The 16,870-nt window shown below is 26.2% G+C and overlaps 1 protein-coding gene, 1 long non-coding RNA gene and 1 pseudogene across 10 annotated transcripts in view; 2 read left to right on the top strand and 1 right to left on the bottom strand.

Annotated features, from left to right (window-relative positions):
• The window catches only part of LOC149888288 (uncharacterized), a 324,912-nt pseudogene that overhangs the window by 22,192 nt on the left and 285,850 nt on the right, over window positions 1–16,870 (top strand).
• LOC145188578 (otoferlin-like) overlaps window positions 1–16,870 on the bottom strand; it is a 49,887-nt gene that overhangs the window by 18,214 nt on the left and 14,803 nt on the right. For 8 of the 9 annotated variants that reach the window (XM_090089232.1, XM_090089233.1, XM_090089235.1 and 5 more), the window contains 19 exons: window positions 14,949–14,999; window positions 14,571–14,611; window positions 14,381–14,469; window positions 11,763–11,815; window positions 11,361–11,411; window positions 9,203–9,271; window positions 9,040–9,083; window positions 8,715–8,788; window positions 7,994–8,115; window positions 7,174–7,293; window positions 6,986–7,094; window positions 6,675–6,919; window positions 5,787–5,887; window positions 5,211–5,307; window positions 4,911–5,030; window positions 4,545–4,697; window positions 4,256–4,384; window positions 2,281–2,413; window positions 1,929–2,110 (listed from right to left, as the gene is read on the bottom strand). In XM_090089232.1, the coding sequence (XP_089945358.1) occupies window positions 1,929–2,110; window positions 2,281–2,413; window positions 4,256–4,384; window positions 4,545–4,697; window positions 4,911–5,030; window positions 5,211–5,307; window positions 5,787–5,887; window positions 6,675–6,919; window positions 6,986–7,094; window positions 7,174–7,293; window positions 7,994–8,115; window positions 8,715–8,788; window positions 9,040–9,083; window positions 9,203–9,271; window positions 11,361–11,411; window positions 11,763–11,815; window positions 14,381–14,469; window positions 14,571–14,611; window positions 14,949–14,999 (1,983 nt within the window). Of the gene's footprint in view, window positions 1–1,928; window positions 2,111–2,280; window positions 2,414–4,255; window positions 4,385–4,544; window positions 4,698–4,910; window positions 5,031–5,210; window positions 5,308–5,786; window positions 5,888–6,674; window positions 6,920–6,985; window positions 7,095–7,173; window positions 7,294–7,993; window positions 8,116–8,714; window positions 8,789–9,039; window positions 9,084–9,202; window positions 9,272–11,360; window positions 11,412–11,762; window positions 11,816–14,380; window positions 14,470–14,570; window positions 14,612–14,948; window positions 15,000–16,870 lie in introns of those variants that run through there. The other variant, XM_090089240.1, reaches the window with a different exon arrangement.
• LOC149888289 (uncharacterized) lies at window positions 1,564–10,935 on the top strand. Its single transcript, XR_016453003.1, has 3 exons — window positions 1,564–1,632; window positions 8,503–8,587; window positions 10,909–10,935. It is a non-coding gene; the product is annotated as an uncharacterized LOC149888289 (long non-coding RNA).

Consider the following 16,870-nt stretch of genomic DNA (forward strand, 5'->3'; position numbering starts at 1 on the left):
TATTGTGCACCATTAGCTTTAACTTTTGCAGCAAATATACCCCAGATATTTTTGATGGGATTGTAATCTGGACTTCAGGGAGACCATTCTATTAATGTGATGTCTTGCTCTTCAAACTACTCTAAAAATTGCTTTGAAACATGAATTCATGCATTATCTTGCATGAAAATAAACACTTTTTCACTGTTTTGATCAAAAAAAAAAGCTGATAAAAACTTCCTGTAGCAGTTAAATGTAGTCACCAAAGTTTATATGTGTTGTAATAAAGCAAACTGAAAGCTTTCCATTGTAGTAAAACCCTCTTCAAACCATTAAGGAACCACCACCAAATAACAATTTGTTTTTTTTATTATATAAAATAGCCATTTGTTTCCATTTTACACCAGTTGAAGTCTGCGGAACTCTAAACACATATTGTTTTGTGACTGGTAACAACAATTTATTCATGATTTGTGACGAACTAAAGCAATTTCAAGTAGTTTTATACTTTATTTGATTTTTTTGTTGTCTTGAGAACTTCGTATTTCCTTTCTTTTTTTTTTTTTCTTACACTATGTAATATACCCTTCTTTAAATAATTTCTGATGATCTTTTCAGATCTACCAACTTTTCTTGCTAATTCTCTATTAGAAATATCAGTTTTCTTATAATCTCTGATTGAGATTTTTTCTTTATTGGTGAGAAAATTTCCACACACCTTAATGCAAAAACAGTATTTTTTTAATTAAAACAAATAACAAAAGACCACAATGTTCTTTTTTCAAACCGTAAAGTACAAGGAACATTACAAGATATTTTCTAATTGTATTAGTACAGATTAGGATTGCAATCCCATACATTTTTTAATCCTGCGGGATCCGTGCGGAAATTTTTAATTTCTGTGTGGATCCCGCGCAGGATTGGTAAATTTCTTATGCATATTATAAAAGGTAAAATGGGAATTGTATTTTTCTTCCAAGTATTTAAGAAAAAAATATACTCAACTTATTAAATTGATAAGATGAGGTAAATAAAGCCAATAAAAACACAATTCATTTATAAGTCAGTATGATTCTTAATATTTAATGAACAAAAAGATAAGCCAAAATACGTAGAACATCTTTTAGCTTTATGTAGAATGTCTATTAGCTTTATCTATTTTTTAAAATATCAAATATGAGAAAATCATTGTAAGAAATGCGCTCTTAAGAAACAGACCCTACTTAAAGTATCATCACTTAATCTACTCCTCAAAGGACTGCATATATAAACAGCCGCTGAAAAAGCTCGCTTGGCCTCTACACTTGTTGGTGGTATGGTCATCAAGTAACTATGCACTATATCTAGAAACTTGCCCCTTACTCTGATACTTTCATAGGCAGACATTTCCTGCTTTAATAATTTATCAAAGTCTAAAGAATCTAAATTTGGTATCTCCTTTACATTCTCTGTCCAGCTTTTCTTGCCTTTTCTTGACTTTTTTTGTTTAAAAGCAGTAGTTTTAAAATCCCACAAATCCCGCAGATCTCCCAGTAGTTTTTGCTGGATCTCACATGCGCTAAATTAATGCGGGATTCCGCTATGCAGGATTGCAATCCCTAGTACAGATCAGCTCAAAAATACTGTAATTTTGGATAAATTTTGATAATGCAGGTATATGAATATTTACTAATGTATAAACTTTTTTTAAAAGAATATTTACTCTCTTAAAAAAATTTTTTTGCCTAGATATTTCTAACTCCATAGTTTGAGCAGTGATAAAGTGGGTTGCAAACTAAATGATTTTATACATAAACATAATAAACAAAAAAAGCTTTTAGATTAAAGTAATTAAAAAACAATTCAAAGAAAAAAAAAGCGCTTTAAAAACAACTATTAACAATAAATATATTATTCCTAAATTTTAAGTTTCATAATAGATCTGTAAAAAATACCAAGAAAAAAAATACCTCATCATCATAATCAAAGAACTCTACAATAATGGTTGGTGGGTAATTTAAAACATAATTTATATCACCATAAATTACAAGGTCATGAAATAAGAGGGTACAATTCCATGTTGGACTTCTTGTTTCCTCAACAACATTAGAATCTGCTGCCTGATTGTTGAAAATTACTCGACAAAATGCATCTTAGGAATTAAAAAGTAATCATTGAAAATGAAGATTTATTTTTTTTATGCGATGAGCTTTACTATTAAATTTACTTTTTGAGATAACTAAATTTTTCATATCTATCTTTTTACTAATGCCTTCAAAAGTAAAACCAATAACCAAAAAAAAATTTATGAAGATAAAATACCTGAAAGACCAGAATCATCATAACCAATCAAATCTCTTGCTTGATACATATGTGCGCGCAGTGTAAACTTTTGAAGAACTGTGTAATAAAGGTTTAATGGCAGAGGAGCTGTTATTTTCTTTAAATTCTTTAGCTTTAAATCAGAATTAGAAAAAGTAACATTACATTAAATCTTTTTTTTTTTAAAAACAAAAATTTTGATAAGGGAATATGGGGCGAAGTGGGGATGCAAAGGTTTAAAGGCCTGTAACTCACTTAAAACCATTTTTTTTCAATAAATTTTATCTACACAATCTATAAATATGGTAATTGTTTTATTGTGTTTTTGAGAAATTAAGTTTCATTATTTTAAAAGCGTGAAAAGAAAAATACCACATATGTGGAGCAAAGTAAGGACGTACCACATAAGTTGAGCAAAGTAAGGATGTTGTGTAAAAAGCCACCAAATTAGACAAAATTTTATTCTATTTAACAACAAAAAAGTATTTCAAAAAAACATGAGCTTAAGTAAATAATCAACTTAAAAATAGTTCCAGGAAGTAAAAACAAATGTTTCATCAAAATTATTTTGAACTTTTTAAATTAATTACAATTAGTCAAACTTAAAAATTTTAACTTTTAGCATACAAAAATATTTTTGGGAGCAAATTCACAATTAAACTTAGACTCAATCTTTTCCTTAATCCCAGCACAAAGGCAATGTGTCCACTTTTCACATAATACATTCATTAAATGATGTTGAAATATAACTCATCACAATATAGACACTTTTCGCCCTCTTTGTTGGTTTTTAATTTTACCAAGCTATAAAATACATTGTAACTTTCAGAGTTTAATAACTATGTTTACAATTAAAACTAATTTTTTAAAGGTGATTTGTTGAGAATTGCTGTTTTTCCTCTTCTTCTAAATGTGTGTGGTTTTATAACTTTTAGGAATAAGTTGAACTTCTTGAGGAGATAAACTAGGAAGTGCTTTTTGAGTTCTTTTTGAGCACTTGTTGTACAACCAAAATGTCCCCACTTGAATTCAGACAGGTGACAGACCGACATTGTCTTGATTAACTTACCTAAAACCTTTGATTACATTTTAAAATAGTTGAATTAAAGTTGTTAAAATATAAATTCAAGAACATAAAAAATTTGATTATTTAATATAATTTTAAAATTGTTGCACAAAACAATTCAATTTTTTCAAAATTAACCAAATTTAGGTTAAGTTTCAAAATTAACCAAATGAGTACTATTTATCTTGGTAGCCCATTTTGCCCCACATTCCCCAAAAAAAAATTATTCACATATTTATAATTTATCATAAACTTTTATGAGCAATAAAATCTTATAGCTTTGAAAATGCAATCAATATTTAGGTGCCACCTTTAAAAAGATAAGATTTTAACATGTCATTAAAAAAAATACATTTAAATGTATTCATTGAATCAAGAACTAGATACTCAGAACAAGAAAATGTAAAGCTCTAAGCTTAATGATTTATGTAAAATATAATTTTTTTGTAAAAACATTGGTAAAAACAAAGAATTATTTTTATGTTTTACATATCAAATCAATGTCAAAAACAAAATTAGAATCTCACAAAGAAATATTTCCATACTTGTAAAATACTGCAACATCTATTATCAACAATTAAAATTTTATCTTTGATCAGGGTTTTTCATGATGACAATTTATAATCGTTTAATTCATTTTAAAATAACTGATTGTACAACAACTCTTTAAAATCACAAAAAAAAACATCAGTACATTAACAAGTAACATTAACAAGTAACATTAACAAGTAACAAGTACAATATTTTGTAAAACTTTGTTGTACACCTACTGCGATTCTTGCACATAACATTTCCCATTCCCATTCCCTAGTTTCATCACCTTTTCAATCCCATTTACAATAATGTTATGTTAAAATTTGAAAATATTATCTACCATAAATTTAAATGTGGTAAAAGTTTAAAACTTACAGGATGATAACCTTCTGGAGCATGTAGTAAAATATCCTTTCTAAAATTTAAAACTCCTAACCATAACAAACAAGTTAACTTGCATTTTATAGCCCATCCTTTATTGGCATTTCCAAGTTTACCTGGGACCTTTAAAAAACGGACCAAGTAATGTTAAAACTAAACTTGTTGATTTAGATATAGATAAACAACAATGCAAACTTGATTGATGTATGAGATGAGAATCTGTTTTTTTTAAATTAAACTAACAATCATTTATTAAACACCCATTAAGTCAAATTTTACTTACAGATAGCAGATAAGTCTGAACTTTACCAGAATCAATACCACTCTCATGCTTAACTTGAGAGTACATCACTTTATATGCTGGAATACGAGTATAACAAACACGTTTACCATCAGAAAGTAACCATATCATTATGTCTGGAAAAACATCTTGAGGCTTACAAATAAAGACAGAAAAAGACAATTTTATTGAAACTAATGATTTACAGTGTTTGTACCTAAAAGTGATAACAAAATAAACTTAATGTAGTAATAATAAAATAGATAAAATAAAAAACTTAAACATTTTTTTATAAGTTAAATTAGATTTCAGATAAGGACTTATAGCCATTTAAGTTTAATCAAATGTAAAATGAAATTTTAAAAAAACCTCTTTCATTAGTTTTTTAAATCGTCCAATAAATGATCTAACTTTTCTGTATTTTGAACGTACATGTTGATTGTCTTTTAAACTATCTAACATCAACTTTGCCTCATCTATTACATGCCTCTGTGAAAAATAAAAATTAAGATACAAGGCACAAGTTTTAAAAATTTTCAAAAATACACTTTATGTTAAATATTATTTTGTAGCATGATTTTTGTTACAATTTTATTCCTTTTAGTCTTTTTCTGAAATTTAATAAATTTTTTACAAAATGAAAACAAAATTACAATAGGAAAAATATACTGTTTCAGAAATGCACAAGTTCAATCTTAATTTATCCAACTTCATCTTTCCAAGCTTTGACCCAGTTATATTGCCACCAAGCTGTGTTAAAAGCTTGCTGTATAAAAGGAAGCAAATACAGAAAGCTTTGAAGAAAATCATGTTTTACTGCCATAAAAACATATTTTAGATTGAAAAACATAATTGCTACATATATATATATATATATATATATATATATATATATATATATATATATATATATATATATATATATATATATATATATATATATATATATATATAATTTACCAACAAAATCGTTTGTGAACATAGGAAATTTAATTAAATTAGCACATAGGAAAGAGGGTAGGGGGAGAAGAGGGGTGAAGACTTATTTAAGAAAAGGCAGGGGTTCTTACACATTCCCACTCTCTCTATGCCTCTTATGAATCTTATATCATTCCTGCAGGTCCCCAGTTGTATATGTAAACAATAGTGTTGTATATATATATAAACAATATTACCATACTTGCAAAATAAACATTTTGATGTGCACTCAACTATATTTTAAATTATATCATTTAAATTTCTTACTTGCAAATTTTAAGTATTTTAATTAATGCATCTTTAAGATACTCCCAGGTATCAGTGGCATGAATTGAAAATCGACCTTGAGTATCTTCTAAAGAATCTTCCTAAAAAATTATGCTAAACTTTATTTCTTATTTACAAAAACAAAAAGATTCTTTTAAGAGGTTTAACTTTTTTTAGCTTTAAATCAAGAAAAATCATTTACAAGGCTAAACAAATCAACATAGGCATCAGCAGGAAAAAGAAGATTGGGGAGGGCATTTTCCCTCTCAACTAGAAGTTCCAAAATATATATATATTTTTCTTTTAGTAAAGTAATGGTAAAAGTAAAATAGGGAACAGATAAATAAAAGCAAATAGTAAAGTCACGTGCTTTTAAAGATTTGTATTCTTCTTTATAGCTATAATTAGTATAAAAATATAGAAAAATGAACTACTCTATTAAAGGTTGCAATTAACTTTTGTTCATAATACTTTATAAATATGTTATGTAGGAGGTTTTGTTCTTCCTCAAGATTTGAATGATTTTCAAATAAGTAAAACAACTTATTTGATTGAATAACTATAAAAATCCTTTATCTCCCATACATCCTTTTTCTTTAAGATATTAATCTTATAATTTACATTTATATTTTAAGTACTTGGTATCTGCATTTTTGTTCTTTTAATAAAACCACAATAAATGTCCTTTTGCTCACCACCTCAACACAAAAAAAATTACCTCTGGAATTATTCCTGCTGATGCCCATGCATATCAATAATTGTGAAGTTCATTCATTATTCTTTGCTCAGATTATGTTAGTATTTTTTTTTTACCTTTAAACTTTTACTACTTGCAGTTTTTTTTACTTTTAAGACCAGGAGAAGGGAAAGTTTTATTATAATACTTACAAACTTTATAATAGATCTGTGTAAAATATTTTGAAGATAAAGACGTTTGCGATGATCCTCCCAAGGGAATCGTATATGCATGCATGGTTTATCTTCATGATAGGGCATGCTATAGTATTCATAATCCAAGGTCTCTGCATACATGTCAGTAGTTAAAGATTTAATAAATTTATCATCTTCATCCATTTCCTCATTAAGTTCCTCAGGTGATAACACTTTGCCATCAATTGTATTGCCATAGTTACCTTTTCAAAAATATTAAAAAGTAAAAAAAAATTTATTATACATTAACAAGAAAAGCTCTTTTATACCTATGCTTAGTTCAAACTTTATTGGTTTGCTGGCAGTCTTTCTGTCAATCATGCTTGCCTCATAAAGGCAACAAAACAATTGAAACATTTCTTCTTTACCACCAACTATCTATAAGTAAATAGCCTACCTTTCAAACTTTTTCATCTTAGAAAAAAATAATTTTATCATTTAAAAGTAAAGTATTTACATTTGAAACAGGTTCAGTAGATCTAACAACCACATTACTTGTTTCTCCATCTAATGCTGATTCCCCTTCTTTCATTTGAATTGAAAGTAAAATGCGTCCTCTGTAACCAATTCCTTCTTCCTAAATATTTATATGTATGTATGTATGTAATGTATGTATGTATGTATGTATGTATGTATGTATGTATGTATGTATGTATGTATGTATGTATGTATGTATGTATGTATGTATGTATGTATGTATGTATGTATGTATGTATGTATGTATGTATGTATGTATGTATGTATGTATGTATGTATGTAATGTATGTATGTATGTATGTATGTATGTATGTATGTATGTATGTATGTATGTATGTATGTATGTATGTATGTATGTATGTATGTATGTATGTATGTATGTATGTATGTATGTATGTATGTATGTATGTATGTATGTATGTATGTGTGTGTGTGTGTAGGTAGGTAGGTAGGTAGGTAGGTAGGTAGGTAGGTATGTTTTTATGTATGTATTTTAACTTTCCAAGAGTACACCAAGTTCTAATAAGTTCATTTATCACCTTAAACTTTTTTACTAACAAACAACAATAGTAAGTCTATACTACAAACTATTAATGGGTTAAACTTAAGTGATCAAACAATTAAACACAAATGCATAAGAGAGTTGTTGGAAACTTAATTTTGATACTAAATTATTATCTCAAATGCTTACAAAAGCCTATACATTTATTATATTATAATTATATATTTTAAAAACTTATCAAGTTAAATAAGTTAACAAAAAAAAAACAAAAAACGTAAAAGTAAAAAAGTAAACTTACCAAACCTTCATTAAGATATTCATTTTGATTGATAAACCAGAAATCTCGAGTTGAGCCATAAAGATTAACCCATGATGGACCAAATGTTGGCATGAAGCCCGCTTTGGTACTGAACTTATGAACTATGAAAAGCAAACTTTTATATAATTAATACTGCATCAGTATTTTAAAATGAAAATGAAAAAGGTTTATGTAAAAGATAAGTTTATGTCAATTATAATTAATTAAAGGATCCAAAAATCTTATGCTGTTTCTTTATGCCCCATATATTATGCCGCTAATCTATACCACAAAAATCTTATGCTGCTTCTGTACACCTTTGAAACAATATTGGTGTAAAACAAAAAACAGGGAAATAAAAAAAATTTGACCACTTTTGGTATTTATAAATTATTTTAAAGAACTGAAATTAAATTTATTTGTTTTAATTTTTGATTGTTGATTTTTAATGTCAGATTTAATAAGATTTAAAAATATTGCTGTACTTTTTCTAAATATTTTTATTTCAGGTGGAAGCAGACAGTAAGAAGAAGAACATAAATTTATTTTAATTCAATGTAATCATAAGAATGCAACATTAGCAATTCTAAGTAGGTAAGAGTTTAAAATGATTGAGCTTTGTTTGTATCTTAAAAGTATTTTTAATTATAACTTGATAAAAAAAGCTAAAAGTTTTTTTTTTTGTAAAAATTTTTGTCAGAAACAATGTGTAGTACAATACCATTGCATCCATCATTGGATATTTCTGATAAATCGATCCATAATGTTCCAATAGTCTCCTCTCCAGACATATCTCTAAAGTTATTTAATGTAAAATTTAAATATTTCAAACCCAATTTTTTATTATCAATAAATAATACTAACAACAAAAACATAAGGCAACACACAGCTTAAGACAGTAAGAAAATTAATCACATTTTGCTTTATAAACAAACTTTAACTTTATAAACAGGGGAAAAGATTTAACTTTAATTTAAAAGAAAATGAAACTTCAAATCATTTGAAAAATAACAAAAAGAAATTGCTGACAAAATTTAAAATCTTACTGATCCTTCAGTTGAATTTTTATTCTGCGACACAATGAAGGAAACTAAATGTTAAAAAACAAAAATAAATCAATGAAAAATTAAAGCTACAAAGACTTAATTTGAATTTCATCAAAATCTTAGAAAGGAAACAACTTTAAAAATGAGTAAAACTTAAAACTACCAAGTCGAAAAATATAATTTCTTCATTCCATTCGGGATCATAGCAATTCCTTTTAACAGATGTCTGAGCCTAAGAGAAGAAAATGCTTACATTAAAAAGTGCCAAATAATTCAAGTTGCTTTTTTTTATATCCATCATTTGTAATATAAGGGAATAAATTCTGTTTTTAACAACTTGCAACTTTTATTTTCAAATTATTTTTTACATTTTATCAACTATGGTGTTTCTTAGAAAGGAAAAATTATAGCCTTAATTAAAAACGCAATTTTTCACTACATAAATATTTTTCTCCTTAGCAAACACGTTATTGATTTATTAGCAAAAATAAATTTAACTTAAAGTTCATTTGAAACTTAAGGTCTGAGAAATTTAAAAGTAAATAATAATAGTAACTTTTTTGTATGTATATACTAGATTTTGTCATAAAGGTTTTTATAAAAATGAAAGAGGACTTAAAATTTTCCATAAGGACACTAATATTTAGGAGAACTTTTATTTCTCGTTTCTGATTGCCCTAAAAATGAAAAATTTTCTAAGTATTAACAGCTGGGTTCAATGGCCCAAATATTATCACAAGCCAGGAGAGAAATTAAAAATATATCAATTTTTTTGTCTTTTAAGCATTAAATTTTCAATTATCTGATTAGCTAATATTATCTAAACTATCTGATTTCTGTATTTTACTTCAAAATAATTTATTTTTTCTTCCTTAAATTGTCAAATTTCACTGACGCCAGTTTTCTGAGACAAAGAACATTAAAAAAGTGGAAAATTTAAAGCATTACTGTGAGAGTTTACTGTGTTTTTTTCTGGCTGTAATTGGTGTTTTGTGAGAGTTAAGTTGCAAAAGCTAAAAAGAGAAATTATAGAGTTTGTCTTCTTGCTTAAAAACTCAATTTTTTATTATTTTTTTTATTTTCATAAATAAATTGGAAAACAATTTCTTCTTTTACTAATTTTTCTGTAGATAATTGGAATTACAAAGAGAATTATGAGATTATATAGTTTAAACACTTGAAAAGTATTGAAATGTTTGAAGGAAAAAAGTAATAGTTGTACACTTTGCATTATTGGTTGGTGTTTTTTTATGTTAATAGATTACTAGTTAGTACTTAATGTCAGGTATGGGGAGTCAGAAGGGAGGTTCTTGGAAGAATTGGAATTGAGAATTCCATTTCAAAATTACAATAAATTGTCTGTTTTAAATTCAATTAACTCAAATGCTATGCTGGTTGTTGATGCATTCTTTTTTAGGATATTTTAAAAGATGCATAGCAGTAGCTACTGTACATGGATTCCAATGTAGCAGGAGTTTTTTGTAATATGGTCTGATGAGCAATTGTTTGAATATTTTCATACCATATATGTTATAAACTTAATTGTATTTTATTAATGAAAGTAAAGGTTTTTTTATTCACTTACTGCACACTGTGTAAAATAAACTGCACATGAATTCAACATTTCTAATTCCTGTTTATAATTTCTTTGATTAGCAATGCTCAGTTAGGTATTAATTATAAAGCACTTCAAAGTGAAAATAGTTAACAATATCAAAGCTGATAAAATTGCACAATTAAGGTAATCACCCAATAACTGGGTAATCAGTTGCATAACTGCTGGTGTTTTTAACAAATAAAAATAGAATAAATTTGGTAAATTATAAATCCTTTCTCTTTATCATTCCAATTTAATTTGACAAATTTTAGTTTGAACTTAGATCAAGAATCTGTATTAAAAAACATCAGACTTGTATGTGTAAACCTGGTTAATACAGGTAAGGTTGTTATAATTTTCTTGTTAATCTGTAAATTTTACATATTACTAATACTATATTATACATAATGCCAAAAGTTAACTATTGTCTAATTCAATTCTAGTTTTTTGATTTATACTTTTTTTCTTCTTACTGTTGCATCAACTGGGTGTGTTAAAAAATTCAGGAATTGATTTTCCAAAAATTGACTCAGGAGTCAAATTTTTTTCTTCCAATTCCTCATTCCTGCTTAATGTTACTAATATGCACTTTCAACATATTACATTACAAATCAGCTTTACACTGCTGAAATTTCTGCAAATAAAAATAGTTTTTAAATGACTTGAAAAACTTCATTTTTTTTGTATTGCATCTGGAATTGAAGCAGTATCAAATGTAAAATACCTCTAAACCTGCAAATGATACTTTAACAAATGGATCTGCTAAATCTCGTATCTACAAAAAATATTGTAACAATTAAAGATAAAAGATATATTTGAAGTGAAAAAAAAATAGATATAGTTAAAAAATATATATATTAATTAAGAAAATAAAAATGAAAATAAATAGCAGCTACTTTCTATAGAATTATTAAAAGAAAAATGACTTTTTCATTTTATCACGAACTTCTTTTTTTTTTTTTGGTATAAGGTAAGATTACAAATGGTATAAGGTTAGGATTTTTAGTTAAATGGATATTTTTTTTAAACATGCGTTTAAATATATAGTAATTCAAAACTAATGTTAATAAAAATTAAATAAACTTGCATATAGAATGAAATATGCAAATAAATGTTCAAAACATACATTAGTTTCACCAGTAAACTGTTTTCTGAGATTGGCTAGAATACCTGAGTTCACTAAAAGAGAAAAATATTTATTCTCTATATTCAAGTTCTTAACTAATATCTGTTTTCAAATTTTTATGCTTGAGTCTTTTTGTGATTTGATACCATGTTCTATGTTTAACATACATAATTTTATTACATATATATTATATATACATAATTCTTTTACATATCATTTCAATATGCATAATTTTATTATATATCTATTATACTATATTATATATTATACTATATTATATATTATAATATATATATATATATATATATATATATATATATATATATATATATATATATATATATATATATATATATATATATATAATAAATTAAATTCTAAAACTACGTTAAATCAAAAGTTATTACTTATTTTCTCCTTTTTATAAAATATTAAATGTTATATAAAATACAATAGAATATTGTAAGTAAATTGAAAAAACTGTGCTTAGCTTAGCAACAACTGACCAATTACTTTTCTAATTAAAGATCAAGATCATGATACAGTTGAATATATAAGGTTTTCTCAGCACATTTCTTTTTATGTAAAATTTTCATCAAACAGATTTTAACAGTTGATATAAGAAAAATCTCTTAGTTTCATTTCTTTATGAGTGTTGAGTATTGTACAAAATGTACAAAATTTAGGTGAAAGCTTGATACTACAGGCAAGAATAAGATAGGCACTTTATAATGGACAAAAACAAAAATTCAAAAAATTATTTAAACTATTCTTTCTTTAATTGGTCCTTCCACTGACTTAATCTGGTTATGAATGATTTAAATGCAATAACAAAAATTTTTAAAGTTAACTTAAGCAATGAATACAAAAAAAAAATGAACTAAACTGAATAGTTTAGTTCATTTTGCTAGTATTCATTTAAAATGTTTAATGTCTGTAAAAATACAAAACATTCATATTGTAGAGATTATTGAACTAGAATCTTTGACACAACTTCTGGAATTTTCTGAAAACAAAAAATAGGCATCTCCACCTATCAGCAAAAAAAAAAAGCATGATTTAAATTATCCTTGATGATTAAACATTTATCAAGTTTAGGTATCCAGAATTTTGATTTTGCTAATAGCTAATAATTACTGTTAGACCTAAGATAAATTTTGATGAACTTCCCCTCTTAACATATATTTGCATTTTTATGTTCAACAGAACAAAATCTAGTACAACTCTAAAAACACTATTAACTAAGAAATTGACTATTATAATTCAACGCTAACAGGTTTTGGCTGATGTAAACACAGAGTTTGTTTTCTTTTTTTAAAAAAACAATTTAAAGACTCTGCAATCAGAAGAAATGCCTTGTTTTTATAATTTTATTAAAAAATATTTACTTCAAGATTACTGATTTTTTAAACTAGAATGAAAGATATCATCCAAAAATCTGGAGAAAAGGTTTTTTTGTTTAAAAAACTGAACTTATGCTGTCTCTCTAATGCTTGATCAAAGAAATTATACCAACTTTCAAAAACCATCGGTTTTTATTTAATGACAAAAAAAATTCTAAACTTTTGTTTTTTTACTTCTTTTCTTTTCTTTTTCAGAGAAAAATCTTCAAAACAAAGGATTAGAAGCAAGATCCTAAACATACAAAAATCCAAAAGATAAGTTGTGAATATTTAGAGTAATTTGGTGCCTAAAATGTTAAACCATAATGATTTCAGGAAAAATGTCTAGTGTACTTTGAAAAGGGATTAAGTATTTGTAAATTGAGATTAAACAGTTACATATCAAACACAGGATTACACGTTTTCAAGGACATGTTTTCATTTTCATTTTTTATTGGTCTAACTCCAAATTTTGAAAAGTATTATTATATTGTCTAAAGCTTAATTGTTACTCTTGTTAACAGACATCCTTGAATATTTCATAAATTCATTTATAAACTTTAATGTGCAGAGTTATTGTAATCATTTTAATAAAACAATCCTACTGGCAATTATTTTGCTAATATTTTCACAAAAAGGGAGGGGTCATTCATTTTTCTCTGCTTATAATAATTATCATAAATTGTGAGTACGCTTTGGATGAAGGCAATAAGTTTTGATTCCAGCAGTCATGAGTTTTTATTTATTTTGGTAATTTTTTCTTTCATTTAGTATTAAAAATAAGTTCAATATAATAAAATAAAATAATTAAATTATTTGAAAAACCTTATTGGAAATATAACTACATAAAGCCATTTAAAATATAACTACATAAAGCCATTTAAAAAACATATTTTGTACATACATTTATCCCCTCCCAATTATAGAAGGAAAAGGGGGGAAGGGTAATAAAGACATAATATTTTGTGATTAGATAGCTAAATTACTTTGAGCGCTGACATTATTTTGAAGGATTCAAAAGAAAAAGAAAAACCCTATATATAAATTTATAGTAGTGATTGAACATATGTATTTAAAAAACTATGAGGGATATTTCTTCCCTGTCTTTTTTTTAAATTGCATTTTTTAAAAAACAACTAAAACTTCTATAGATATTATTTACATACTAGTAAAAAAAAAATTACATATTAATGTTAAGTAGATGATTTTTTTGGGTAAAAAAAAAAAAAAGCCTACTTTTAGGTAGACCTTCAGCTTTATAAATCCGAATACAAAAACAACTTTTTGTTCTCTCTGCTTTCACACCGTCTGGTAGTAAAGGATTCCTATACAAAAAAAAAACTTTTTTCAAAGAGAATCTTTAAAAAAATTTCAAAATTCAAGATTTTTTCATAACACTTATTTTCAATTTATTTTAAACCCTTACATATCAATGTCATCATCATTGTCTAATATGCTTGGTAGCTCCTGAAAATAAAATCAACTATAAAAAAAAACTTGAAAAAAAATCTTTAAATATGAATACACATAACCAAAAAAAAGAAAAAGAAAATAGTAAATGTTAAAAGAAGAATAAACAGACAACAGCACATGATAAAAGAAAAAATCAGACAATAATTTTTTTAAAATAATTAACATATTAATTACCAAAATATTCAAGTAATGAGACTTTATGTATTGTACTACATTTTTATTTCATATTATGGCATAAATATCAAATGAAAATGTGAAAACATTGCTATGCAGCAGCATCCATTACTCCACATACTTTCAATTTTATTAGTCTCATGAAATAAAATAATACCTTTGCAATTTCACCTCTCAATAAAACAGTTATGTTCAACTTTAGATAGCCCTGCATAAAAAAGCATCATTATGTATGTATATATATATATCTATGTGTGTGTGTATGTATGTATGTATGTATGTATGTATGTATGTATGTATGTATGTATGTATGTATGTATGTATGTATGTATGTATGTATGTATGTATGTATGTATGTATGTATGTATGTATGTATGTATGTATGTATGTATGTATGTATGAATGTATGCATGTATGTATGCATGTATGGATGCATGTATGTATGTATGTATGTATGTATGTATGTATGTATGTATGTATGTATGTATGTATGTATGTATGTATGTATGTATGTATGTATGTATGTATGTATGTATGTATGTATGTATGTATGTATGTGTGTATGTGCATGTGTATATGTCCATGTGTATGTACATGTGAATGTGTGTGTGTATGTGCATGTGTATGTGAGTGTGTATGTGTATGGGCATGTGTGTGTCTGTATGTGTATATATGTATGTATATATGTATGTATGTATTTATGTATGTATGTATGTATGTATGTATGTATGTATGTATGTATGTATGTATGTATGTATGTATGTATGTATGTATGTATGTATGTATGTATGTATGTATGTATGTATGTATGTATGTATGTATGTATGTATGTATGTATGTATGTATGGATGCATGTATGGATGCATGTATGTATGTATGTATGTATGTATGTATGTATGTATGTATGTATGTATGTATGTATGTATGTATGTATGTATGTATGTATGTATGTATGTATGTATGTATGTACGTACGTACGTACGTACGTACGTGTGTATGTATGTATGTATGTATGTATGTATGTATGTATGTATGTATGTATGTATGGATGCATGTATGGATGCATGTATGTATGTATGTATGTATGTATGTATGTATGTATGTACAAGTGTATATGTGCATGTGTATGTGCATGTGTATGTGCGTGTGTATGTGCATGTGTATGTGAGTGTGTATGTGTATGGGCATGTGTGTGTCTGTATGTGTATATATGTATGTATATATGTATGTATGTATGTATGTATGTATGTATGTATGTATGTATGTATGTATGTATGTATGTTTGTAAGTATATATATATATATATATATATATATATATCTATGTGAGTGTGTGTATGTATGTATGTATGTATGTATGTATGTATGTATGTATGTATGTATGTATGTATGTATGTATGTATGTATGTATGTATGTATGTATGTGCATGTGTATATGTGCATGTGTATGTGCATGTGTATGTGCGTGTGTATGTGCATGTGTATGTGAGTGTGTATGTGTATGGGCATGTGTGTGTCTGTATGTGTATATATGTATGTATATATGTATGTATGTATGTATGTATGTATGTATGTATGTATGTATGTATGTATGTATGTATGTATGTATGTATGTATGTATGTATGTATGTATGTATGTATGTATGTATGAATGTATGTATGAATGTATGTATGTATGTATGCATGTATGGATGCATGTATGTATGTATGTATGTATGTATGTATGTATGTATGTATGTATGTATGTATGTATGTATGTATGTATGTATGTATGTATGTATGTATGTATGTATGTATGAATGTATGTATGTATGTATGCATGTATGGATGCATGTATGTATGTATGTATGTATGTATGTATGTATGTATGTATGTATGTATGTATGTATGTATGTATGTATGTATGTATGTATGTATGTATGTATGTATGTATGTATGCATGTATGTATGTATGTGTGTATGTGCATGTGTATATGTCCATGTGTATGTACATGTGAATGTGTGTGTATGTGCATGTGTATGTGAGTGTGTATGTGTATGGGCATGTGTGTGTCTGTATGTGTATATATGTATGTATATA

Source organism: Hydra viridissima, unplaced genomic scaffold (assembly GCF_058129835.1).
Source record: "Hydra viridissima isolate aposymbiotic clone 2 unplaced genomic scaffold, HvirCarnegie_v1 scaffold_5, whole genome shotgun sequence".
Lineage (NCBI taxonomy): Eukaryota > Metazoa > Cnidaria > Hydrozoa > Anthoathecata > Hydridae > Hydra > Hydra viridissima.